Source organism: Anser brachyrhynchus, assembly GCF_964034855.1.
Source record: "Anser brachyrhynchus genome assembly, chromosome: 8".
Lineage (NCBI taxonomy): Eukaryota > Metazoa > Chordata > Aves > Anseriformes > Anatidae > Anser > Anser brachyrhynchus.
Window position 1 is genome coordinate 21,356,792 of NC_137702.1, and position 26,888 is coordinate 21,383,679.

The 26,888-nt window shown below is 49.9% G+C and overlaps 2 protein-coding genes across 5 annotated transcripts in view; one reads left to right on the forward strand and one right to left on the reverse strand.

The window, feature by feature from the left end:
• Positions 1–851: 851 nt before the first annotated feature.
• On the forward strand, positions 852–13,799 carry TOR3A (torsin family 3 member A). Of its 2 annotated transcripts, XM_080603514.1 has the most exons (7): positions 852–1,569; positions 2,304–4,184; positions 4,549–4,662; positions 5,394–5,659; positions 6,273–6,448; positions 8,378–8,502; positions 9,021–13,799. In XM_080603514.1, exons 2-7 carry the CDS (start codon positions 3,896–3,898, stop codon positions 9,269–9,271), a joined length of 1,221 nt encoding a protein of 406 aa, XP_080459640.1. In that variant the 5' UTR covers positions 852–1,569; positions 2,304–3,895; the 3' UTR covers positions 9,272–13,799. The 2 variants fall into 2 exon arrangements, with proteins under 2 accessions (XP_080459640.1, XP_080459641.1); XM_080603515.1 differs by lacking the exon at positions 852–1,569 and having other exon boundaries at positions 1,648–4,184.
• The window catches only part of ABL2 (ABL proto-oncogene 2, non-receptor tyrosine kinase), a 46,604-nt gene continuing 31,014 nt past the window's right edge, over positions 11,299–26,888 (reverse strand). For all 3 annotated transcript variants that reach the window (XM_080603490.1, XM_080603492.1, XM_080603491.1), the window contains exons 3-11: positions 26,005–26,300; positions 25,090–25,362; positions 24,239–24,323; positions 22,341–22,518; positions 21,545–21,729; positions 21,114–21,266; positions 20,528–20,617; positions 19,153–19,326; positions 11,299–18,102 (exon numbers count right to left, since the gene is read on the reverse strand). In XM_080603490.1, the coding sequence (XP_080459616.1) occupies positions 16,418–18,102; positions 19,153–19,326; positions 20,528–20,617; positions 21,114–21,266; positions 21,545–21,729; positions 22,341–22,518; positions 24,239–24,323; positions 25,090–25,362; positions 26,005–26,300 (3,119 nt within the window). In that variant the 3' untranslated portion in view covers positions 11,299–16,417. The remainder of the gene's footprint in view (positions 18,103–19,152; positions 19,327–20,527; positions 20,618–21,113; positions 21,267–21,544; positions 21,730–22,340; positions 22,519–24,238; positions 24,324–25,089; positions 25,363–26,004; positions 26,301–26,888) is intronic.

Below are 26,888 nucleotides of genomic sequence, written 5' to 3' on the forward strand. Positions count from 1 at the left end.
TAAGGAAGGACATGTTTAAGAAGAGTGTACCAAAGCGATGCTAAACAAAACACAGCTAGGCTTAAATGGTCTTCAGAGAGCAAATCTATTTTGCTTTATAGCGTGCATCCCAGGGCCCTGCATCCTGCATCTGCCAAACACCTAGGCTGATTTCTTGGTAGCGTCCCAGTAGGCTGGCTCGTCGTACAGTGTATTCACTTGGCAAAAGGTATGTATAGAAACTGGCAAGTGTTTGTGGTTGGCTTTTCTAAGCTTTTGTTGAAGCCTTATTACGAGACATGGCAAATAAACAGCCATCAAAGGCCTGTTCCTACAGAGCACGGGGATCTCATCTTGCTGGATTGGAGCTTGTTTTCGTAATAACCTGTTGCACTGAGCTTTTCAGAGGTCGAGGTGACGCTCACAGCTCTGAATGTCAGGCATCTGGAAGCAAAGGAAGCTGCTGGGAGCTGCTTGTCCTTGAGATGACTGCAGGACGTGCTGCTGGCCCCGTGTGGCTCCTGGGGACCGGCAAACCGTGAAACCACTGAGGCACCGTGCTCATGGAAACGGGGGAACGGTCTGACCTGGCCTGTAGCATCAGCGTGGTGTTGCTACATGGCCAGAAGCTTCTGCTTTCTCTTAAACTGATTTCTCTGTAGAAACCACCCTGCTGCGTAACAGGGTGAGAGTTCGTATAAGTGTAAAGTTTGAAATGTTTCTGATTATATAATGAACATAGTTTTACAGAAGAATACACAGAAACAACTTCGAGCCAGTGGAAAAGAACATGGTTTTGAAAACCACTTCCTGAATTTCCTTCAGATTCTTTCCCTACGATTTTTTGTTGATTCTAAAAAGTAGAAAGGAAAAGAAGTTTGTGGCATGTGTGGCACTGGTGCTCTGTTCTTTCTTTGTAGTCTCAATATTTTTAGGAGACTGGGGGTAGGACTTGGTGGGAGAAAAAGAGGGAGAGAGATCCCCCAATCTCATTTATTCCAGAACTGTCTTTTATTTACTGATCTAATCGTTGTCTGCGTTACACTGAGCTGCTGGAGATGCTCTCCTCCTGCTGCCTCCTGTCAGAGTTCATCTGTGGAAGTGTAGCAGGAATTACTGTATGGAAACAGAAAAAGCGTGAAAGGATGGATGCACAGCATTTCCCTGTTGAGCTGATACAGCTGTAGCTTAAAATCCCAGACTGCAAGGTTCCCTCTGTCTGCTTGTACCGAGTTGTCAGAGGTGCTGAATAAGCCAGACCTAACCACATTTTTTGCAGTACTGATTTTTCTTTCTCTTTAGATGATATCTGTGCTGTCAGACCCAACCTGACCCGAGATCATGGATTTTTAATCAGATGGATGCTGTTTGCCAGGGCTACTCTGGAATAACTGTTGTTATGTCTGGGGCTGGGCAGCCCCCTGCAGCTTCTTCTTCCTGCGAGACTGCCAGCTGAAGACTAGCAAATACTGTAGCAAGAGCTTGAGATTCAGCAGAGGAAGGAAAAAAAAAATAGAGATGTAGTCCCAGCAAGCTGCACTAGGACACTGACTGTCTGCTGTACTTCCCAGCCCCGTCCTTCCTAGCCAGGTATGAGTGAGTTCTTCCCTTGCAGAGCACTAGGGTCTCTTCCAGCCTTCTGCACCTTCCCATCTAGTCCTTGGGCATACTTCCCTGCCTGAGGTCGTGCAAAGGGCATTGAGTTATTCAGGATTTTGGATTTTTTTAATGTTTTAATGTTACTTTTTTTTTTTTCCTTCAGTTCATTATTAACCTCAGCCTGGTCATCAGGGTGTAGTTGGCAGGTTACTGAACAGTGACTTTCATTTTCCTCTCTAGCTCTTGCAATGTGCTACACTTACATGAGCTGACACCCCAGGAACTGTGCTGTAGCACCCTGGAGCTGGTGTGGGACCATCAGTCATTTTATCTTTCTGAATTTGCTTTTTCAAAGTTTTTTTTCTTTTGGAATATTGAAGCATCTGCTTTTGGTAGTGAATACTGGCCCTTTTGATAAGCTCTTTTCAGCTAAAACATTTATCCCAGGAGGGCAGGGCTTGAATGTCACAACTATGATTTTTTTTTTTTCCATAAACCTACATAAAGGCTTCAATTCAGATGCTTCAGTTGGTTTTCAGAAAGATTGGTGGCGATTTCATTTTTCTGTGGCTGCAGTGCTTTTGGTTTGGGATGTTTTTTATGTGCACTGATTTTAGTTCTGGTTTAGTTTAATTATAGCAACTAGTGTTAAGGGTTTAGGCTCAAGAATTATTAAACTGGAGGGGGCAATTATGTTAATCAATACGAGTATCTTTTTCATGCAGATTTGCAGTATTTATAGCCACCTGTAGATGGAGATCTGCTCCACTCCATGCCCTGGTGGTGCTGCAGTCCTGCTCCCCATCCACCTGAATGAGTGAATCACATTTAAGCATCCACTTCATTTTTCTGAGCACTTGGGATAACCTTGAAAACTTTCCATGTCGGAAACAACGCTTCTCAGCCTTGTTTTGGTTAGGGTAAGTTGTGGGAGGACATGTTCTGATGCTGGAGTAACTCGTGTGAGTCTCTTACAGTAAGCCAGCAGTGGGTATACCTCGGGGTAAAATGCAAGATAAAAGGCACTTATCCACTTTTCGTCTCCCCCACACGGCTGAGTTTGTGTACTTGGCATGTCAGTGCTGACTAGTTTTCCTCTGGAGGGTTCAAGTGTGCCCTTCCGTTACTGCCTGCTTCCAAAATTGCAGCCAAGCTTTGCTTGGGATCCTTGTCTCCTGCTAAAGCAAGAGCAGCCAGCCCTAGTGACTGCTCGCTGCTTCACCGTACAGAAGGGGTTTTACAGCTGGTTGGAAAAAAATTGGTTGGTGGTGAGGTCAGTGGTGGTAACGAGTTGTGCCACAGCTCTCATACATGATTTTGTGATTCTCTGCTGATCTGAACCTTTTTCCTGTCTGTTTGCATCGAGTCCACCCTGTCCCTGTTTATGTACTGGCATATAAACATGCACTGATGTAAAAATTATCAGTGAAACCCTTTACTGTAGATGAGGAATGTGACACATCGAGTGTCACAGCAAGCCCATACGGAGTCAGCCACAAAATCTTGTCTCCTGGAGCTTTGGTACAATTGCTAAGCCGAACTCACACCCGAACAGCCAGCGAGTAACACCCAGAGAGCTCATTGCAGCCCCGTGTGCTGCCGGTCTGACTCATCCCCGTCTCCTGCTCCCGTGTTTGTGCCGGTTATTTTTGTGTCCCCTTGGAAATGACCCTGATGAGCAACTGCCAGCGCCCGGGGCCTGTGTAAGCAGCTGTTTTCCCAAAACAGCAAGCCCAGAGGCAGGTAGAGACCTTCCCCGAAGTCCCCCCTCACGTCTCTGGCAACATGCGAGTGTTTTAGATTTGTACGCGTTTCAGCTGCCACAGAAGGGCAATGAAATCCCCTACCAGCACCCGAGCACACTGCTGGAAAAATCCCACTGCTGGAAGCCAAACCCACCGCCCCGTCCCGTGTAAGCGCTCAGCAGCAACGCCTCAGCCGGGCCGCGGGGCTCCTTACAAGAGGTTGTTTGTCACCCTTGGGTGCCTTCTGAGCAGGGAGAGGCGGGAGCCCGAGCTCTGTGCAGAGCAGGGCCGGGACAATCCCAGGGGCCGGTTTTGCTGCGTGGCGCTGGGAGGAGGAGCCGTGTCGCAGCCCAGTGCCGTGGTGTGGGGACCGCGGCGTGGGGCAGGGGCCGTGGGGTGGCTTGGCTGGGCCCGGCGGGGTGCGGTGGTGCCACCAGCCCGCGGCTTCCCCCAGCACCACTCCGTTTGCGGGCGGCCAGGAAGTGAGATCACGGCTCCAGCGGTTTGAGGCAGGACGGGATCCACAGGGATCCAGGGGGATCCGCACGCACCCCAGCGGGGCGGCCGCGGCCATGGGCCGGGGCACGCTCCTGTCCCGCCTGGGGCTGGCTTGCTGCCTGCTGCTGCTGCTGGGGGGCTCCGAAAGCCTGGGGAGCCAAGGGAAGCAGCGGGGACCCTGGGAAGAGGACCAGAGCGCCGTGACGGAGGCGGCCCCGTGGGCCAGAGCGAGGTACGAAGCCGTGAAGAAGCACTTGGGAGCTGTGGGAGCCCTCTCCAAGCAGTACTGGCAGTACCTGGCTTGCAAGGTGTCACAGGAGAGCTGCGAAGAGGAGGGGAAGAGGAAGGCCGGTCCCAGCCCGGGTAAGCTCCCTCCTCTCCCTTTCCTGTGCCCTGGGAACAGCAGCGGGACCAAACGCTTCCCTGTGCCTGCGTGGGGGTCTGCACCGCGGGCGCCCGTGGCCGCTGTGGGGATGGGGCTCCCCCCATCACTTCGTACACAGCGGGTGCCACAAACGTGTGTTGGGGCAGGGGGTGTGCTCGCAGCCTGTGTGGCTCTGCGCCCCTATCTGAGCCAGCTACAGCCCGTTATCCCCTCCTGTGCCCCAGCTGCCTGGGGGCAGCCTGTGGGGCAGGGCAGCAGTTAACCACGAGCACCTGAGCGCCCACACACAGCGCAGGAAAGGCACCTGCTGGCACGTCTCTGCTCTGACCACTGCCTTTCCAGGTTGGAGCTTGCCCCTGGTGGGCCAGGATTACCTGGAGATCCTCTCTGCCTGGTACTGCAGCTTCGGCAAGTGCTGTGAGACAGGAGACTGCAGGATAGTCAACAATATCACAGGTAGGTGCTGTGCTGCCTCTCAGGAGAGCTTGGGAAGGGCTTTTCTCTGCTTCTTTTCCCTGCTGTCTCTGTTGTTTTTTTCTAAAAAGTGTGTTTTAGCAAGTGATGTAGCTAAAGGGCACTTCTGGGAGGGTGAGGGGCTGAGCTAAGCCCTGTTTCTCATTACTCATTTGCAGTTCTGAGACTGTGAGAAAGCCTGCTCCTTACAGTGTAACGTATCTGCTCCAGTTTGCCACGAGCCCTGCCTTCAGCCGGCAGTTACCAGGCACAGTTTGGGATCCAGGCTGGCCCAGTATCCCCTGTATCCAGCCCTGGGGCAGGAGGGTGCCCCGAGAGCTGTGTGCGAGCCCTGCACAGGTGTCATTCATTTGCTGGCCCTGAAACCTGTGGTAACCATACCCTCTGCTGAGTAGTACGTAGAGCTTGGTAAATACTAAGTAAAACCTTTGGGCTTCAGTGCTCTGCAGGCATCAAATACTTCCTTCAGTTTTCAAAGGAAAAAAGTAGTCAGAGGAAGATCCACATCTTTTTTTGCAGTTCTTGGCCAACACAGGCAGTCCACAGGCTTCTGTAAGCAGCCTGCCTCGGTGTTAATGCCCGGCCAGACACCTCTCGGGCAGGCAGCCCCACCAGCAGGGCTCTGGGGGCTTTTCTCGTCTTACTGCCACCTGCAGCAGCAGCAGCAACTGGGCTTGCAGATTAAGGCAGAGCTCTCACTGTCTTTACTGCAGGGCTTGAAATGGACCTCAACGGGCAGCTCCACGGGCAGCACTTGGCCAAAGAAGTCGTCCTGCAGGCGGTGCGACGCTTCCTGCAGAGCCCGCAGCCGGAGAAGGCTCTGGTCCTCTCCTTCCACGGCTGGTCCGGCACAGGCAAGAACTTTGTGGCCCGGATGGTGGCCAGTCACCTGTACCGGGACGGGCTGAGGAGTGAGTGCGTCAGGGTGTTCATCGCGCTCTTCCACTTCCCCCATCACAAGTACGTGGACTCGTACAAGGTGAGAGCTAACAACCTGGTGCCGCAGGGATGGTCTGGCTGGGATGGAGTTGTTTTGTTTTTTCTTTTTCCCTAGCAGCTATCCACCAAGTTGTATTTGGATTTATGAGTAAAACAGGGTTAAATAACAGAGGTTTGAGCTGCGCAGTGTGTGCACAGCATTGAGGTTTTCCCTTTTTCCCCACTCTGCTCCCTCAGTTAGTAGGTTGGGGGTGTGCAAGAAGCTGGGGGGAGGTACAGCCAGGACAGCTGACCAGAGGGATATTTTGTGTAGCATCAAGCTCAGGAGGAAAATCTGAGGGGACCGGGCTTTGGGGTAGGACGCCATTGCTGAGAGACCAGCCAGGCATCAGTCATGGGAGGTGGTGAATGACTGTCTTTGCATCGGTCAGTTTGTTCTCTTTCTTCCCCCTCTTCACATATTAAACTTTATCTCGACCCACACGTTCTCTGCTCTCCCTGTTCTCTTCCCCTGTCCCTCTGGGCAGGAGGGAACGAGCAAGCGGCTGTGTGGTGTAGCGGGGCTGGCCAGGACTGTCCCTGCACATCCAGGCTCAGCCCCTGTGCCATCGACTGCTGCCAGGCATTTCACTCTGCTGCCTGCTGCCCTGCAGGTTCAACTGGAGAAGCAGATAAGTGAGACTGTGCAGCTCTGCAAGCAGTCCCTGTTCATCTTTGATGAGGCAGAAAAACTTCATTTTGGACTCCTGGACGCCATCAAGCCCTTCATGGCTCGTGATGGCAACAAGGGCCAGGTGGATTACCGGAGGTCCATCTTCCTCTTCCTCAGGTAACTTCTTCAGCCCCAAACACATGGGGAGGGACAAAATGGTGGAGTTTATCCCCTACGGTGTGCAATATGAGGGGTCTGGCCTGCAGAGGAGGGAGAAGAGGTGACTGACTCCTCCAAGGAGTGGTTACCTCCATGGTCAGTGTTCCTCGTTGATGCTGGGCATCCTCCCAGGGTACGGGGCAGTTGCAGGAGGAGCCAAGGCCCAGCTTAGCTGGGACAGCTGAACTGGTGTCTGGGCCACAAGGCAAGGAAGCAGTGAGATTCAGAGTTAGCATGGTGTCATCCTGCACCCTGGATGGCTGAGCAGGGGGATCCTGTACTGCAGGGAACACAGCTGGGGCTGCAGGTCTTGCTGGGAAGTTGTTGTGCAAGGCAGCACTTGTAGCCGGGAGCAGGGAGGTGCCACTTGCCTGGCCCTGGCTGCAGACTGAGGTGCCGTATGCCTGTGAGGGCTGGTCCTGGCATCAGCTCATCCTGCAGCGTGGGGAATGGAGGGCGGCTCCTTTCCCATCCGGAGGGAGGGAGGTTGTCAGCATCTCCATGCTCCAGTGCTGTCCCTCACCCAGGTTTTGGTGGGACGGGACATGGGCCAGGAGAAGTGGGACATAGCACAACCAAGACGTGAGGTAGGCAGATGCCTGAACTAACCAGTGAGAAATGCCCAGGAGAGACAAGCATCTTCAGTCCCCCTTCATTTTGGTTTGCAGCTTTCAGCCTTGTTCTGGCAAGAGCTGTTCCCACAGGCTGGAGGTGAGCAGAAAACCATGTTCAGTTCCGAAACCATGTTCAGTTGTCTGAAAGGGAATTTGTTACCCCCTATCCTGCTATCCAGACAAATGCTCTAACCTCCAAGCTCGGTGGTTCCCCAGAGCAGCTCCTCTGCTCATGAAGAGCTGTGTCTGTGCCTGGTGCCTGTAGAGCTGACCAGATCTGTCCCACCTGTGTGGGCCGTGGTGCAGGAGGCAGGTTCTCCCTCCTTGCTCTTTCTTCCCATCTGCTCTGGGCAGGGTGTACGTGCTGCTGGCTGTGCTGAGCTGCCCTCGTGCCCTACCTGGCAAGCTGTGCAGGTGTGGGGACAGCAGGACACTGGGCCAAGGCCCCACGTCACCGAGCAGAGCGAGCAGGGTGTCTTGAACTGCGGCACTGTGTAATCTGGGGGGGTTTCATCATGCACAGTGGCAGGGTGACACCGGCCTGGCACAGGAGGGCTGGCTCTCCCCCAGCACTTGGGATGCTGCTCTGGGCCTGCAGCTGTGGCCAGGTTTGGGTGGTGGGAACCAGAGGGGACTGGTCACCCTCAGCCCGAAGGGTGCTTCTCCTGCAGGCCAGGGGCGAGCAGGGGCAGGCGAGCTGTGCTGGCAAGGTGGCACGGGGAGGTGGTCGCAGCTTTTTTGTTCTGCTGTCCTGGGAGCCTCGGTGGCTGGCAGGACGCCGTGTCCCCCAGCAGGCAGCTGCACCTGAGGCGGGTGGTCAGGGTTTGTCCCTCAGGCAGGGGATGTTCCAGTCCTGGACCTTTACTGGTAGTGGGACTCCTGCCATGTGCTCTGCCCTCTGGCCTGGACTTCGCGGCGACTTGCTGAGGGTTTGGTGTGGAGCCAAGCGGCACCTGAGAGGTCAACAGCTTCGGGGCCAGGACAGGGGACTGACAGGGACGGGGGGTTCTGCTGACTGCTAGTCCCACCCCGCGGGAGAAAGCAGCTGCCCCGGGGGCTGGGCTGGCAGGATGGAGGGCAGCTGTACAGGTGCCTATAGAAAGAGCTTTTTTGGGAAGAAATTCCTCCCTGTGCGAGTGTTTCAGATGCTGATCCTAGACAGAGAATCCTGTCACGGGCAGAATTACTGAGGCCTGCCTGCAGGGGGTGCTGCTGGCACCTCTGAGCAATTTGTCTGTGGTGGCATGGTGGAGTGACTTCCTTCTGTCCACAGCAATATTGGTGGCAACACCATCAATGAGGTAGCCCTGGACTTCTGGCGGGCTGGCCGGGCGCGGGAGGAGATCTCCTTGGACTTCCTGGAGCAGCGGCTGCGGCTGGAGCTGCTGCAGCCCGCAGGTAGGAGCCCGGCTCGCTGCGAGCCGGCCACTGGTCCGGCCATAAACCTGCCCCTCCACACTGCCCTGGGGCCTTGCTTATGAGGTGCCGTGTGCCTTGTGCCACACGAACATCTGTGCCATGGAACAAGCACTTATGTGCCCCCCACTCCCTGGCGTGTGCCCCTTCCTTCGTCCACATAGCACAGCCCCGAGCGAGGCACGTGGAAAAGGAGCTGTTGGTCGTTCTGCCCCCTTCAGCCCTGAAAATAGCCGGGTTGTGACAAGCAGCCTCGTGTCTCAGTGAATGTGGTCTCCGCTGGGAATTTGGGCTTCCCTTGGCCTGCGGTGGGCGAGGTGTGGTGATGTGCTGTGGTCACGCTACGTGCTGGCCAGCTCTGCGGGTGGAAGGATGTCTGCCTCCCCGCCGTGTACAGCTGGGTGCGGCAGGAGGGCAGCCTCAGGAGAGAGGACAGACCTCGTCTCAGAGGGGTGCCCGCTCTCAGGTGGCTGAAGCTTTTGTCTTGCTTTTTGCTACAGAGAACGGCTACGCCCGCAGCCACCTCCTTGAAGAGAACCTCATCGATTTCTTCGTGCCGTTCCTGCCCCTGGAGTACCACCACGTGAAGCTCTGTGCACGGGACGCCTTCCTGGCCCGCGGACTGCCGTACACAGAGGCAGCCCTCGACGAGGTGGCCAGGACGATGGTGTTTGTCCCTAAAGAGGAGAAGCTTTTCTCTGCACAGGGCTGTAAATCTGTATCCCAGCGCATCAATTACTTCCTTCCTTGAACACCAGGTGGGACTACACCAGTGGTGAAGGCGGTTTTGCACACTAGGAGTTGCTCTCCTTGCACAAGGTCAGGCAAGCAGCAGATTACACAGCCGTACATTTGCACAGGGGCAGAGACTTAACTCCTCGTTGCTCTGAGGGCTGTTGGCAGGGTGTGCTGTGCACCCTGCCCAGCCTTACTCGTGGGGCACTGGCACAGCTTGTGCTTGGCTGTGTTTGAAGTCCCTCTTGTGTTTTTTTTAATTCCTTCTTTTAGCTTGAAGTAGCGATTTGGTTGTGCTGACTGACTGTTTCATGTGAACAAGAGCATTGTCAGTTCGTTGTCTCGTAATGAGGGCCTCGAACAGCCTGGGCCTGTTGAGAGAGTCCAGGGGAAGCCACAGCCTCTTCCCTGGCTGCAGCTTTCTGTCACTTCGCAAGCTCTCAGACTGCACAGAACACGTTTGCTGCTTTTGAGGGTTTTTCTGTATTGCTCTCCTGCATTCACAAGGTGTGTGGCACTTGGGGACGTGTACCAGGATCATGGTTTGGGCAGGGACACCTTTGCATAGAGTGACTGAGAGTCTCTGGTGCTGTAAAACCCACAGCCTGCTGCTTTGGCCTGCCCTGTCCCTCTCTCCCCTCTCTTGGAGTCGTTCGTTCTATGGAAGCAGCTGTGGGGATGAGGTGAGCTGCTGCTGAAATTGTTTCTCTAAGTGATTTGGTAAAGAGCCTGTTTGGTTCGTTGCAGGAACTGGTTTAGCGCGAGACAATCTCCCATTTCATGGGCAAAGGGCAGCTGAGGTGGATGGTGGCTGAAAGAACAGGTTGCGGTTGAATTCTGTTCTTTCAGAGATGGATTAAGATTTTTTTTTCTTTTTTTCCCCCGGTATGCATGCTGTGGCTTTTTGGCTGGTATCAGCATTACTACACCGAGGGGCTGTTTGCTGTCTGGGTACTTGCCAGGTGATAAGTACCTGACAGCAGGACCAAAAAATTTCAACAGTGTTACGGGAATCACTCTGTGACCTCTGGGTCAAAACTCCCTTCCAACACAGCTGTGCTCGGCAGCGAGGTGAATCAGCACATGCCAAGGACGGGCTTTAGCTGCCTGAATGCCACATGTGCGGACCTTTGAGCTATTTTAAGCTTTGACCCTTTCTGTCGTGCCAGCGATGAGCAGCACAACCCTGGGAAAAGATTGACCAGACACACTTACTGCTCTGGCAGACTTTGAGTCCACGTTTCCCTCCGGGCATGTCGGTGCTGTTACCTAACACGGCTTCATAGTCTGAGGCAGCGGCAGGAAGACGAGCTGGCTGCTGTCTTACCCCTGGCTTCTCTCTGTGCAAAGTTGGTTTAAACCGGGCTGTTGACTCTAGGTTGGACCTTTAGGGCCGGTGTCAGCATCTGCTTTTATTGGGCATTTCTGGGACTCGGTCTGTGGGCGCTCATGTTGCCACGTGGCAGTCCTAAAGCGTCGGCCTGGGGCACAGCTGGGGAAGGTGAGCTGGTGGAGGGTTCATCAGCCCCGTGGAGGGCACAACTCAGGCGCTGCTTTATAACCAGCTGGTGTGCTTGGGCAGTCGTATAGCCAGGGTGACTTTTTCTTATTTTTAAATAGAGAAGAGTCATTAGCTGTTCAGGTTAGAGTGATGCTGTTTCGGGTGGAAGGAAGTCACTTTATCGAGCTTTTTGCCAGTGCTGGCAGGTCTGAAGTTGGCACGTTGTGCAGTTCTGTTACTGAGTAAGGAGGGGGTGGTGCTACCAACGAGGGCACCTCTCAAACTGATGCTGCAGGACCAGCTCATGCCAGGTCACACGCGCGTGTTTGAGAACTAAGTGAGAACCACTCTCCTCTGACTACTCCATGACACGTTTAGATCAACGTTAACGTTTTTCTTTGCAACCTGGCAGAATTAAATTACTTCCCTTTCTAACAGGTTTGCAGTCAGCTTGTCTTTTCTACCCCAAATAACAGCCTTCAGGCTGCCACTGTGCAGGTTCAAATATTCTTTTAAAAAAAATAAAGCAACATCTAATCAAGTGGGTTTTTTTTGCCAATAAAATATTGCAACCTTTATTTAAAACAAAATGCAAATTGGCAAAACTTTGTGGAACGACAGGCAAAGAGGCCCTTCAAAGGGCCTTATTTACATCAAGTTTAACACTGTTCGCAGTTCACAGTCAGACGATAGTGAGAGAATTAAATTAGAAAAACAACCAAAATATATTACAATAACAATTAAAAACAAAAACAGTTGACAACACTGGTAGAGTGATTGGTGATTAATGTGTTTCATTTTAATCCATTCCTGCCCTCAGTGAGTTCACTACTGACACAAACAGCATGCCAAGCTGAGCGGGCTCTACCCCCCTGCGCACAACGGAGACATTTGGAAGCGTGACCTCCTTTGGTACAGACATTTCTCATTTTCTAGACACTGCAGCTAAGTCCGGGTACCCCCTAACCTGTTACTTCCCACCACCAGGGAATAGGCTAAAGGCTTTGTTCCATGCTACAGGCGACCAGAGTGCACCCTGGTGCCCACCCATGTGCAAGAGCTGCTGGATGGTGCTGCTCGCGCTGACTCAGGAGGTTTCCGAGCACGCTGCAGCTGCTGCCCCTCAGTTTCTGGCAGCTCCTGGTGAACAGCAGGCCTGGACCGAGTGTTTTAAACGAGAAGGCAGTGGTCTGTTACATCTGCAGAAAACAGCTTCTCGATGTGTTAGTGTTTGTCCCAGCTGCTGCTGCCTAGGAGCACCAACGAGCAAAAGGCTGAGCACCTGAGCTGCCTGGGGGGCCTGCCTTGGGTACGCAGCGCAGACACCAGCCTCACAGACACCAGCCTCAGGTTTCCTCTGAGCACAGAGGCCGCCAGCCCAGCCCATCGTGCTGCTCGCACACCCTCTGCCTGGTGGGGAGGGGTTGTTGGGCCTGCTCTGGTAACAGCAGATTTGGAATAGCTCTTGCCCCACGCTGAGGGGTTTTGTTCCTGCTGCCCACAGAGCAGTGTGCCATAAAACTCTGGGGTAAGCACCCCCAAATGGGATGCCAACGTGCAGCGGTTTGGGTCACGCTGACACACAGCGGTGTCCAGAGATGTCCTGCATGAGAAAGACAGGAACAGGCAGGCCCCCACCTTCCCCACCACGTTCTGCACCAGGCATGCTACTGCATTCAGCTCCGCTCTCCCAGCTGCCGAGTTTGATGCAGTCCCAAGCTCAAAGCTCTTAATTCAGCTTCACCCCTGCCAGCACTAATGAACAGTACAATTAATCCTAAGTGCTGCCAGCCAGGTGCTTGCTTTTCAGGTGCAGTGCAGGGGGAGAACCACACCTCTGAGTCAGCCAATGCCCCAGGAGCTAGGAAGGGAAAGTGCCCCACGAGCGCATGCTTTGTGCTTGCCATTACCAGGCCCTACATGATCCCATCCCCTGCTGCAAAGAAGACTACTTTAAATTCTAGTCCATGCTAGTGCAAGTTAATCAGAGAGCCTGGCTGCGACTGCATCTTTACCACACGAGGCCTTCTCACAGTGGTGAAGAAAGGAAACGCAACAGGAGTTTTTGCCTTTTCCATAAACAGCAGAGCAAGAGGTGCTCTGTGCTGGAGCAGTAACAGGGCTTCACTGTCCCTCGGGTGCTTTACACACACTGTGCAACGGCAAACACAGAAGCTGCTACAGTGGAGCCCTTGAAGGCTGAACACAAAAATCTAGCAGAGGGAAGGAAAAGGACCTGCAACAATGTGGAAGGAAGAATGACTGAATGTGAGCTACAATACAACCAAGCTTTTCCAGGTAGCGTCCTTTTGCTGTCCTTCCAGAGGGCAAGGGGAAATTCTCATTTGAGAATAAAACAAGATTGGGCAGGAGAGGCAGTGGAGGTAGAGGCAAGTCTGCAGTCTCTTATTTAGGAGAAAATAAAATTAGTGTCAAGTCAGCAGTACCTCTGCCGCCATCCACCTTTCTGATGTGACTATGACAATCAGCTACAGCAAAGAAAATGCTCCCTGTAGGAGTGATGACCGGCAAATCCCTCCAATTCCACTACGAGGTGTTTTACCTTCACTGAAGGGATCACAACTGGTTGGGCTTCTGTGTTGCTCCAAGTGGCTGAGGAGTCCCTGGGGAGCTTCAGAAGCTGCCTGGCCGCGGTCCTGGGCAGCCTGCTCCAGGTGGCCTGAGCAGGGGTTGGAGCAGATGGGCCCCAGAGGTCCCTGCCAGCCTCAAGCGGTCTGGGAGTCTCTAAAAGCAGGTGGCTTCTTCGGCTTGTAGTAACACAGCCTCAGCCCTGTCCCACTACTACCACCTTGGGGGCGGTGGGGGTCAGAAACCAGGCAGCATCTGGAGAGAAAGCATGGATAACCAGGGGAGGGTAACCAGTCCTCTGCCGGGGCACAATTAGTTGCTTAAAAAGGGTAAGAAAGCTTGAAAGATCTGTTCTAATAGCTAGAAATTCCAAGAATTGTTTGCTGTTTTGTCACTTTTGCTGGAGTTGTTCTGGAAGACTGGTATTCAAAAAAAAAAAAAAGCTTCTTTCAAAACACTCATCAAAACTGGACTAATATTCTTACAATTTTCTGGTTAAAATACCTTTCCCCTGAGAGTAACCACTTCAGTTTCAGTCTGTTTGTACTAGGCTGGGAAGTAGTACAATGATGAAACCACGCGATTGTCTGCCAAGGCAAACACGACCTGCCTTCCTTGATTGTTTAAAAGGCAACATGAAGCAACACCGTCAGACTTTTTCCCTTTGCAGGTGACCTTTCCAAAGGCAGTTAGTTTGGTGCGCAGTGATGCCCAGGTTCAGTAAAGATGACTGAAAGAGATAAGGTAAACCACAAAAGCCCTCAGTAAAGTCTGCAAGATAACGGTTTGGTACTCTGCCTTACTGCTGAGTGTCACGGTGGAAGGAGCCCGGCGCAGCCTCCCCCTGCCCTGCTGACGTGCGGGCTGGAGCGTAAGGACCAGAGGAGATCCTGGACAAGCTGAAAATCCTACTGCAGGAGGAGACAGCAGGCTTCGTCAGGTAGGCTGGTGCCTCCGAGTCAGGCTGACTAACCCACGCTGTACTTTCCTTTGTTGCCACTTGGGAACCAGCTCACTGACCTGTAGGAACAACTGATTCACTTTAATGCCTGTCACTTAGGGTGGAGGGTTTTTATTTTTTTATTTTTTATTTTTTCCCATCATTTCACTCACTGACAGTGAAGCTCACACGGTCCATTTTACCTCGCATTCTGCTCCACTGGTGTGCATTCATGCGTCGTGCCACACACCTTTGTTTACCACAGACCAGTAATAGAATGAGGAGTCTCAGACACCAGCACCTTTCTAAAGGCTTTTCAGGCCACTGTTTCACCATGCTCCATGGAAAACGAACAGGGATGTGGGCCGAGATGGCCCAGCCTACTTCCGAGTACCAACAGGGCATCGCTTCTAGACCGAACTGGAGTGCCAACTGTCCACGGTCACACCTGGGCCCCAGCTCAACTCTAAATGCTCAAACTAAAAGCAGCACAGTCACACTTTAAAAACAAGTTAAAAAAAGCATTTTAGCAAAAAAATAAAAGATTTAAGGTGCAAAGCAAGCCAGATCCTCTATCATCACAAATAGTGTGAAGTGAGCAGCAGCATGCAGGGTAACGGGTACTGGAGACGGGTATCAGGCCTGTTTGCGTCCTCTTAAACCAACAGCTAGTTGAGGTCCTCCTACTTGCCAGTACACTTACATCTCAGGGTGCTGTGCGCACACAGCCAGCTTTCTGAGGCCCCCAGCGGTCCACAGCCAGTGCTAGGAGCAGGGCAGCCAACCAACCACACGATTGCTTTCATTCTGGGATTGTCAGTAGGCATCAAACATCAGGGACCATAACCCAGTGGAGCAGTAACACCTTTTGTCACGTTTTAGGCGGAGTGCACAGCTTACGTGCGTGTTCCTGCTCCACAGCATGAGATCCTGGTCCAGTCTTTAAAACACATAAATCAATTTTAAAAGATGGCCGTGACTCACATGTGTTGACATACCTAGTCACCTCCATGCCCAGGGAAGGTAGAAGCCTGCAGGCCCGGTAAGCAACGGGAAGCACCAACCCCAGAAATCCGGGTGAGGTGGCTGTGCTACAGCAGGAGGAGCAGGGCAGGCGGCAGGCAGGCCCGCTGCTCCTTCTGCCTCTGGCTGCACAGCACTGACTGCTGGAGGAGGGCGGAGACCAGCCAGGGGCTGCTGGGGCAGGGGCTTTGCCTCGCCTACCATGGGGCCTCGAGGTGCTGAAACTAAACTGGGGCGTCAACCTGGTAACGAGTTAAAAACAATTTAAAGCTTAAAAAAAAACAAAAACCAACCCACCCTGTCCCAATAACAACACTGGCAAGTTGTGCAAGAGCCTCAAACTACTCACACACGACTATCAAGCGGCACCCATGCTAGACCACTAGAAATAGGAATCAACTGAGTGAAGGTGGGGTGGGGGTAACTCCAGTGGTAAGTCTGCCCAGCACTCCTGACGTTCAGCTACAACGAAGACACAAACGTGGTGGATGAGGTGGACAGGAGGGAAAAGGGATAGTTCCATATATTAACTAATTTTGCAGTTCTCGTTACAGCAGCAAACAGCACTGTGGAAGTATGCCACCGGGGCTAGTGCATCCACCTCCAGCAGCTCTGAATACTGTCAGTGCATCAGACCCTTCCCCAGCCGCACGCACCCTCCCGCAGAGCTGCTCGGCCCTTGGCACCACCAGCACCCCTGCGCCTTTCCACGCGGTGTCGGGGGCCGCAGAATGCGGTAGTGCAGACGGGGCGGATCCTGCAGCCACGCCAGTACTCCAGCCACCAGCCCCAAACCGTCCTTCCAAGAGAGAGAACCTGCCGTCGGTTCTCCTGCCTCTCCAAGGGAGGAGCAAGGAGCCTCCTTTCCTCGCCATACCAAGCAGACCAGACTGACTAGGTAGGGACAAACATCTGCTGTTCTGCCCCTTACAGCTTTAATCTACCCTCTCCATCCCCCTTTTCTGAGATGAACCTGTAAACGTGAGGAGAACTCAGTGATCTGAGGTACTTCACATACTCAAGTATCAGTCTTTCCTTTTGAAAGCATCAGTACAGAAAAAAGTCCCCCCCCTCCCCATGTGTACGTCTCTTACCCAGACTGACAGTAGCTACCTTTGCACCACATCGCTGATTTCTTGGACACACGACAATAAGTTATTAAGGACGGGGTTTGCCCCAGGGACACTAGCAGCTGTTGAGGACACCTGCAGTTCCTGCAGGCTGAGTTCCAGTTTGCTCACGGCTTCCCGGAAGGCAAATTTGTTGCGTGTATGTGGGATGCAGTCCACGTAGCCTGAGCAGTAATCCAACAGCTGATGCCCTGTGTCCACCAGCTGGCTGTTTGGTGTTGGCTCAGCGATGGCACTCGAGAGGAGGTCTGCGCACTCCAGCAGTGCTTCCTTGCTGATTTTGTCTGCTGGGATTTTCTCGGCCGCCTGTTTGGTCTTTCTTAGCGCTACTTTTGCGCCAGCCGTGCCGTTGGCCATTTTCACTGGGGAAGACGATGACAGAGGCACTTGAGGTGGAGGCATCACAGGCCTCCCGGATTTTCCACCAACAGGTGCTGCTGCTGCCTTCTTACTCCCTTCGCTTGATTCCAGTCCATGCTGCGCTCCCGCCCCATTGCTCAGTTCTTCTGCTGCATCTGCACAAGCAGCTGGCTGTTGGAGGAGCCTCATCACTGGTGGTGGAGGTGGAGCACACTTTGGTTTTACCCGTCTGGGCCGGTCCCTGTCGCCGGAAGAAGTGACCTGATGCTCAGATAAGAGCTTAAATTTATTACCCTGAGAGTCTGTGCCAATGAGCTGCACGTCTGCTGGAGTGTGTTTTAGAGTGGGTGAGATTAGGACTGGCACTTTGTGGTTATGAGTGGTTGGAAGTATTGCTGCAGCCTTGACTGGAGAGGACCACCCCGGTCTCTCGCCATCTTCAAGGGCCCCTTGCCGCGGGCCACTGTTTTTTTCTTTGCTCTTAGGAGCTGCTGCTAGCCCTGGACTCTCCTTTTCTTCCAAACCAGAGGGGGTTCGGAAAGGGAGAGCTGTGGCACCCCTTGGCAAGAGTTTTGCTTTTGGTCTTTCTCTGGTCAAAGCAGGGCCTTCTTCCAGCTTTTTGGGAAGCAGGTCGTTGGCCCTCCCCATGCTCTCATCAGGCTGAGAGGAGGTGGACACTGTCCGTTCCAGCTGGATTTTTGACCTCTGGGAATTTCTGGGAAGGGTCATTGCCATCCTATCCTGCTCTGGAAGCCCTGAGGACATGGAAGATGTGGAGTTTGACCTTGGAAAAGGCTTTGAAGTTTCTTCACTGCCAGTAGGTTTTCCTGGTCGTAAACCCAGTGTCTTTTTAATCAACCGTGGTGTAAAGAAACCTGTGATGCCTGACCACCCACCACCAGTGCTTACACCCCCACCACTGCTGGTGCCAGTGCCATCATCGTTGTAGAAGGTCCTCTGCACAAAGCCCCCACCGTAGCACTTGGGTGGTGCCAGGCTCGCGTCCTGCTGCGCGGGTGCAAAAGCGAACCCATCCACATGCTGCAAGGAAGCAACAGATGAGAAGTTACCCGTTAGCTCGTATTTCTTGTGGGGCTGATTCTCCATCTCCCGGAAGGAACTGCTGCGCTTGGGAGGTGTGGGCGCATTCCTCTTCTTCATAAAGGAGCTGAAGAAGCCACCTTTTCTGTCCCTGGTGAAAGTGGTCTCTTTGGCATCCTCCAGCAGGCTGCTGGGTGACTTGTCCCTCTGCTTGCGAGGCAGTGCGGGAGACCCACTTGTTGGCTGTGTGCTTCTGATAAAACCTAGACAGAAGAAACAAGCATGACTATTCAAAATCTATTTCCATTTCCACCCCCCTGTCCTGCAGCGGGCTGTAAAGGCTGAGCTGCCCAGGATCTGCAGAGACAGACTGCGAGAGAAGGTTAGCACTTTTATTTTTGTGCAAGGCTGATCTGCTTTTGATTTTATTCAATCCGTTCCGCTTGCACGACTTGCCTGTTGTCTGCATTGGGGAGGCTACTTAGGAGAGACTTCAGGAGAAAGGGAATTTACTCTTTCTCCCCAGTTTCTTACCCACTTCCTGTAGTTTTTTTCTCCTTCCCAAATACTGTAAGTATAAAAGAGAATCTCTTGTTGCATTGTCAAGTTTAGTTTGGAAGCTGTCATCTTAAAAATACAGCAAAACCAAACTTAAAAGAAAAAAATAAAATGGGCTTTAGCAGAAAACCACTGAAAAAGCTGCAGCATTTTCTATTTAATTGTAAAGGAGTAGGCTGACAAACAGCCCTAATGACACAGCTGCTCAAGGCACCAGCCTGCAATATGTTGTTTCAAGATTTTGGTTCTTTGCTCCACAACCTGAGAGCAGAACAGAGAAGTCTGAATTGCGCCTGTACAGATGTGGGCTCATCTTAGCTCTCAAGAGTAGTCTCTGCCTTCTCAAGACTGAGAAGTGACACCTGTACTGTGACCAAGAGCTCCCACTCTGTGCTGTATCATTCTGTGCTACCAAAGAACAAAGCCATGCTGATTTCCTCCCCACAAGTCATCTTGTCTCTCAGTAAATCTTCCATCATTGTGACCTCTCCACCTCTCTAATCCAGGAAGAGTGAATGCAGCCATGGGGTGTCCAGCCCTGCCTCTCCTGCCACAGTACCACAGTAAGTCCTGCTACAAACTGAAAAAAGCCAACGCACTTTATCGTATCTTGACTGGAACATGAAATTTTACAAGCCAGGATACTGGGTTGCAGAGCTCCAGCTGGTGGATGTTCTGTTCTCTTCCATTTGGTACTTCACAACGGGAGCAAGTCTACCCACATGGCCTCAGTGCAACTGTCCTTGTGCTCATACCTGGTGCTGAGCTGGAAGCTGAATGCTCCAGAGTATCTTGTGTTCCTTCAATGTTCTCCTTGTTCTCTGCCTGCTTCTTCAGTGTTCTAGTCTTGGAGGGAAGCATGGGCAACCGGGGCAAGTACGGAACTATGGATGAGGAGGAGGCTGTTCTTCCGAGCTCCTCTGCTACCTCTGTAAGGGGAAAAAGCAAGTGGAATCATTGGAACAAGGACCAGCAGAAGAGGAGGAAAAGCAAATATGGGTCTTTACTGCAGACCCAGAGAAGGAAGAAGAGATACATGTCTGAAAGAGGAAGCAGTTTATAAACTTTTTGTTTTTTATTCCAGTCCAGAGGTGTTTAGTGTAAGTGATGTTTTACATAATGACTTCAAACTCATTTACATCTTTATAAATTCAGCCAGAAATGGTGGTAGGATCTGTACAAGCTCTATGCTGGGTTAAGGTTGCCCAAGAGCTAAAGCTCACGCTGGATACATTTATCTCTGTTTCTAATTAAGGTGCCTCGTGTTGATCCCCTCAAAGTTGAGTCCTCTCTGCATCTGGACCTAAGCTGCTTTGTCAGAAGCAAAGCACTGCACCTGTCTATTAGAAGTGACGACTGCTTGTTTCCTTCCCAACATCAACACAAGGTATGTGATTTAAAAACAAACAACAACCAAAAAAAACCTCCTGGCCACCCGCAGGTTATTATTTGTGTAGGCCACTTGATGCGCCTATTATAGATCCTCCCTGGTAGAATTTCCCCTTGGGTGTTTTTTTTGGTAGTGAGGAAGTGGATGGATGGGCTTCATATTTAATTTCAAATTTGAGATGTTTAGACAGTTGTGCTTGTCTGCTGCCTAGTATCACACGTCTCACCAGTATTTACCTCCTAGTTGACTAGATTTGAAAGTTGCATTGCAGATTCACTGCTAAAAGTAGCTAGGTAGAAAATGCAGAGGTTAAGGCAGATTTAATTTTTTTTTAAATGAAAGCTGGTAGAATACTACTGCATGACCTAAATTCTGCAGTCAGAAATAGACTGTGATATGCATGCACCTTTTTCTCTCACTCACTATTCCTCCCTCTCTCCAGTCTGGGAAACAAGAGGCTTCCTCTAATAGAAGAGACAATATTCCTTAAATGAACTCTTATCTGGCTGCTCAAATTAATTACTATGCTGTCTCTGTATTGAAGTGTCTAAATTTTATTCAGTATTCGTGCAGAATGTAAGAGGATGTATTGATAGACTTATGGATAACAAATGAAGTAAGGGTGAAGCCTCATTGCAGCCTCCAGAGCGAGCAGATGAGCCTTAAGAGCCTGTGCAGAAGAGCACTCCGGGGGATAAACTCCTCTACTGTTTCAGAAACCAAGCAACAGGGGTTCTCACCCTCCGAGATGCTCGAGTCGTGGAACATGGTTTCAAAGGCCTGGTGGGTCTCAGCAAAGGAAGGTCGGTCAGGCGGGTTCCACTTCCAACCTGCAGTGTGAGAGCGCAAAGTAAGTCTCAATGCCTGTAGCAGGTAGGAGATGATTTTTTATTCTTTTATTAATAGAGTTTAAATTTGTTATGCAGCATTAGAGAGCTTTTCATGGCAAATACTAAGCAACACACTTGGAGGATGTATTTTGTGCAACCATGTCAACTACTTGTCTCCTGCAGAGGTGTTATGTTTGCAGAGAACTCAATTTCTTTCTCTTTTGGTGATTCCATAGTAAGAATCCTGCTCACAAAAGGACAGTACAATTTGCCACAAAATGCTATCCAGCTGTAATCAGAGATGACAGTTTTTGAGGGTTCTTGTTCCTTAGAGACCAGACTCATTTTACATCGGTGACCAGGTACGTGTCAGGTGATAGGGACTTCTCCACGTTAGCCAACAAAATGTCACATAAGAAGCAAGGATTTAGAATTAACCACAGATTTCACCCATCCCTCCCAGGCTTTGTTCCCTGAGCTGGAAGACAATACTCACACGCCCTCATCAATTCATAAACCTTTGGAGGGCACCCCTCCGGTTGTTCCATCCGATAGCCCTTTTCCAGCAGATCATACACCTGAGAGAGGTCAATGCCTGGGTACGGTGACATCCCATAGGTAGCAATTTCCCATAACAGCACCCCAAAGGCTGCAAAAGGAAGAAAACAAAATTCCTGGTCATAAGACTGCCCACCTCCTATGTTGCTTGTTATATTGTGGCCTTTACTGCAGTTTGAGGCAGAATCTCTTTGATGCAGATACTTCAGGTCAGCCTAGGTGAAGACATCACACACTAAAAACCCTATTGATTTGTGAAGCTGTGGCCTGGCGTGCACCTCCCCACGTGTTTTTGCCCAGGATAGAACCCAATTTACTCTTTAGGCTAGCAAAGAAAAAAAATGAAACACTGCAGTTGAGTTTTCTTACCCCACACATCTGATTTGATTGAGAAGGTGTTATAGGCCAAGCTCTCAGGAGCAGTCCACTTGATTGGGAACTTGGCTCCAGCATGAGCTGTATACGTATCTCCAGTCATAAGTCGACTTAAGCCAAAGTCAGCCACCTTCACCACATGATTTTCTCCAACTAAGCAGTTCCGTGCTGCCAAGTCCCTGTATAAAGACAAGAGGCACACTCCTTTACTGGAGCAAGAGCAGGGATTTTGAATACAGTCCAGTACTAGCACAGCCTGCCCCCTGCTCCTGCAGGAGGAAGCAGTCCCTTCATAAAGCAGGTAAAGACAACACGAGCTCTGTTCTAAACAGTGTCAGACACTGAGCGGACATATTCCTAGGAGCAGTAAACTGGGATTAGGGCTCTTTCCAGTAAACTTCCAGTAACGATAGCTGCTACAATGAGAGGTTCATGTTTCTGGAGATTAGGATGAGATCAGCAGCTCATCACACCGGTACCAGCTTTATGGCACTGCTTTATCCAACTGGATAGGATGCCATGGTTGGCATGGTCTTGCCCAGAGCGGGGACATTGGAACAGGACATCACCAACTTTCACAGCCATCAGGCACATGCACACAAGATTGAAAGCCATGGGGAGGAGGTACTGCAAGACAGCATTAAAGCCAAAACAGCCAACGCATTACCTACTGTGAAACCTAACTCTGGAAAAAAATCTCCCCAAAAGCAAGAATTCCCAGGCCATCACATTGGTGGCCTGTCCACCATTACAATCTGAGATTATACCACCTTGATGTGACTTCACCCACCTGTGAATGAAGTTCTTTTTCTCCAGGTACTCCATAGCAGAGGAGATCTGAGTGGCCATATAGAGTAACACAACGGCACTCACTTCCTCCCGGTTGCATTCCCGTAAATAGTCTAGTAGGTTCCCATATGGCATGTATTCTGTCACAATGTAAAAGGGTGGCTCCAGGGTACACACACCTAGCAGTGAGGAGAAAGGGGCATGTGAATAAAGCTGCCATTGCTTCCCTAGCTTATCGGTGGTCCCGATGTTATACCCACTCGGTGCATTTTGTACCAATGAGTGTTTCTCTGGAAATTGAAGACTTTCATTTACAAGACCTGGATTGATGCAGCCCAACTTAAAATTCAGTGCTTCTACCTACCTCTCTGTCCATCTACTTTCTGGATAGTGAGAAACATGTCTGTTAAAGCACCACTATTCCTATATACTGTACATAAAGGATGTATACCATATATATATATAGAATATTGCTACACACTGTTGTTTGGAGGGTTACAGAATGAAATAGGAGTTATTTTGAAGACCTATGATTTGCTTTTCTTCCCCCCTCTTCTTTCTTAAAGCTAAAGAGTGGCCAAGTGGAAGCGGGTACCTGTCAACTGGCCAGATTTCCAGACCGAAATGTCACTACAGAGGAATGTGAAGCACTCCCATGTGTGCTAGCTGGGTAAGCCATCAGCACAGTGGGACCTACTCCTGAAGCAGCATTCTCCCACATTCCTCAGATGACTCCTTGCTACAGTCACTGCAATCATGTACAAAGTATGTATTAGTGGAGGAGGAGGGCAACAGGATACTCATGTCAAATTTGTGAACTCCCACTGCAGCACTGCTGGATTCCTGCTGATACTGTTATCTACATTCAGTAGTAAAACATGACTACACTGCGTATCAGAAAGAGCAAAAATGCATCTCTGATGAGCAATCTTTTTAGTGTCTACTGCTGGAACCAGACAGGGCTAGGCAGACACTTCATCTGTGTTCATTTTTTAAAAATGGGCACAGAATAGGTGACATTATTAAAATCCTTCACATTCTTCACATTTCTCCTTTTATCCTAGGCTTGGCTTGACAGCTTTGCTCCTGAAAGCAGCAAAAGTCCAGACGCAACCAAACACTAGTGAAGGTTTAATGTGTCCCCTTAAGAATCTTTGTACATGTAGAATTAACAGCTATGCAGACTATGTATTAGTGATCATGGTATCATGCACGTGCCGGTGAGATAAACAGGGCACAGCCAAGCTGAAAAGCCTGCAGCTTTCTTCCACTCATGCTGTTTGATCTGACTTGCATCTCCACTGCCTTGATCTCATGTACTTATTTGGTGATAACACGATGGTCCTTTGCAGCAGTAGTGATCTGGCTGTCTTCTGCTCAGTTACAGATTGATTGCTTCTACTCACTGCAGCTTTTTCTGTAAATGTCTCTGAGTTGAGAATTACAAAGAACAGTATTTGTTGTACTTCCATTGTAATTTTTTTTTTGAGTTTTCTTGTTCTGTTCTATCAGAAAAATAACTAATGGAAAATAATTTTATAAATCTTAGTTAACTAAGTAGAAAAAAAATCTAACTTCACTGATATCTGAATCCTGGAGAATGGCTAAAGGCAAGGGTACAATCTGACAGGAGACTGTACTGCAAACTTTATATAAGGCACAGTCATGCATCAGCAGCAAAGTTGCCTACTAATGTAAGTGACCATATTTGATGATTTATTTAAAATTGGTGTCTCAATACTACACAAAGGAGTAAGCTACCAAAAATATCACCTCATAACCTGACCTCATTCAAAAAGTTATATAAATACATAAAATCTGCCACTCCTTTTAAAGGAGAGGGATTTCATTTTGGCAGAAGCCTGAGTAAGAATAGAAAGACGAAGGTATTTCACTAACCTAATAACTGCACTAGATTTGGGTGCTTGATTTCCTTCATCACAGCAGCTTCTTTCAAGAACTCTTCCACCTCCATGGTATCTTCCTAGACGAACAGAGAAGGAAGATTAATCTTCATGACCAAGGTCTGCTTAACACTACATATTTTAGCTGAATATAAATAACTCTTATCTCTGTTCTGCTGTTTTGCCTTTTACCAAAGCAAAAAAGGGTCTATAACACCCCGGAAAAGCTGGCCTGCAGCATGGCCAAATAATGGATCTGCAGTACCCAGAAAGTGTTAGGCTCTACCAAGCAGGTAGCCACTGGGGCTACCAAAGCAGCTGTGGCTAGTAAGGGGATGACTCTAAGAGTCACTGACTTAGTTCGCCTGTCTAGCTATAAAAATTAAGCTTGCAATCTCCCTTACTTAGGGGGTACCTAGAAGGTTAACATTCAACAGTGGTGACATTCAAACAGAAGGCTTTGAAAATTAATATAAATGGAGATGCTGATTTTTTTCAGAAGTAAGGGAGAGGTAGAACATACTTCCAACACCTTTCATTACTTAAGCTTCCACAGCTCTTCTGAGGGAAGGGAAGTGGACGTGTGGGTAACCATTTCTACAAATCTGACTTGGCCATGCAGTTCCAGCAGGTGCTTGCTGGACCAAATTCCAAATTGTTTCTAAGCCACATGCACTGCTGCAAGTTTGAAAAGCTAACTTAGCTTGAGCTACTCTCAGTTATGGAATTTATGCAGACCAGTACACTCCGTTTTCATATATTCGTATCATTAGGTGGTATAATTGAGAATGTGACAATTCCCTTACACTGACTAAATGAACAGTGCACAACAATCTGAAAACTCACCTTTAATGTCTTCACAGCGACCGTGAGATTGTATCTCTTCCAGACACCAACGTACACCTCGCCATACTGCCCGCCCCCAAGTTTGTGCTTCATGGTGATATCAGTCCGCTCCATCTCCCACTTGTCGTGGATGGGGGACACTCCATAGACAGTGGGCTTATTGCACTTAGGTGCTGGGTAATGCAAAGTTGTCACCAGGCCATCAGCTACTGTAGAGTGATGGTGCACTAGCTCTGCTAGTGTGCTGAAACGGCTCTCTGCTGTCACATAAACCTGTTGAGAAAGGTCCAGGAATCTACTTAGTTGAAGGCAGCTGAGAACTTTCAGTAACACTGGAAAACAGGTACAGTAAAGACATTCTGACAGGTTAAAAACAAAGTAATAGAACCAGATTTTAGAATACTTGTTCTCTGTTTGGGCAAATGAATATTCCTCCGCAGGACATTTGCTTGCAGAACGAAACGAGACATAAGGGAGGCTAGAGCAGTGCTGACTCCTGCTTTGTGCTTTACAGGACTAGAAACCAGAACTCTTGTAGCCATACCTAAGTCCAGTTTCTACATCTCTCAGCACAAAATACTGCCATTTGATCAGGGTTAAAACTCCTGACTCACCAAAGCTCTGCTTATTCTAGGAAGACCAGTGGAAAGGTATCACCACATCAAAACAAAAACACAACCGCTTTGCTCTCCAGCTACTCTTTCAGCCAGAAAAGTGCAGTTTGCACTCCTTCCAAAGTGGTGTTGAGTGTTACAACCAACCTCTTGGAATAAAATGTTCTTTTTTATACTAATAAGCCAGTGGGCCTTTCTCACACACACTCCTTCTTTAACTAGCAGCCTGCAACTTGAGATTCTGCACCACCTCTTAATATTTTTATTTCCTTTCCTCACAGCATTGTCCAGAAATCCTTACCTTTCCATCTGAGGTGGTATTGATCCTGTAGTGGTAAACACGTCCCTCGTACCTGAGCGAGATGGATAGCTGCCCGGGGCTGCTCTCGCTTTCACGAACCAGGAAGCTGCCGTTGATGAGACTGCTCAGCAGATACTCTGCTGCACTGCGTGACACCGGCCCATGGTACCATGAATGCTTTTCCAGGCTGTTCACTGGTGTGATGTAGTTGCTTGGTACCCAGCCCTGCCCATTCTTCGAACGTACCTCGCTCCATTCACCGTTCTGGTTGTAACCCAGGACTCGCAACTTCTCACCTATGAGCAGAAGGAAAAAAGCAGAATAAGCACAATACAATCTACTGGGTCTCATCGAGTCAGCTGACAGGGAATGTCTCTCTAAGCCTGGGTTTGTAGCTAACAAAAATCTGCAGCAATGATTTTGTAACTAAATTGCTATATATATTAAAGGATTTATGATGTAAAGTTTCAGACAGAACTCGTTATGCACTGTTCCTAAATTAGTACTACAGTGTGAATGATCAACTCAAAAAGCTTCCCGCAGTCCACGTTTCTGGACTAGAAAGCTGGTTTTTTTTGTTTTTTTTTTTTTGGAGGGATGAGGTTTGTGTCCATCTTAATGACATTTAATAAATAATTTATATTATTTATAGAGACATAGATATAAAAAAAATGGCATTTTTTTAACAGTTGTGCAGCAGGGCATATTCTTATATACATACTGAACAAAAACAGAAAATCTTTTTGCCATTCTTAATTCTTGATTTTGCTCCAGCTGAAAGTGCCGAATTCTGTTTTTGCCAATAATGTAAAGGTTTTCCCAAAATAGGTGTCTCACGTGGCTAGTGATCTGGGGAGCCTGGATGTAGCTGGGATAGATTGTTT

Bases quoted from the DNA above. Each gene is read 5' to 3' on its own strand.
- TOR3A (XM_080603514.1), top strand. From the start codon at position 3,896: ATGGGCCGGGGCACGCTCCTGTCCCGCCTGGGGCTGGCTTGCTGCCTG. The intron at 5,660-6,272 runs GTGAGAGCTAAC...GCTGCCCTGCAG, and splicing joins AGTACGTGGACTCGTACAAG to GTTCAACTGGAGAAGCAGAT. The intron at 8,503-9,020 runs GTAGGAGCCCGG...TTTTTGCTACAG, and splicing joins GGAGCTGCTGCAGCCCGCAG to AGAACGGCTACGCCCGCAGC.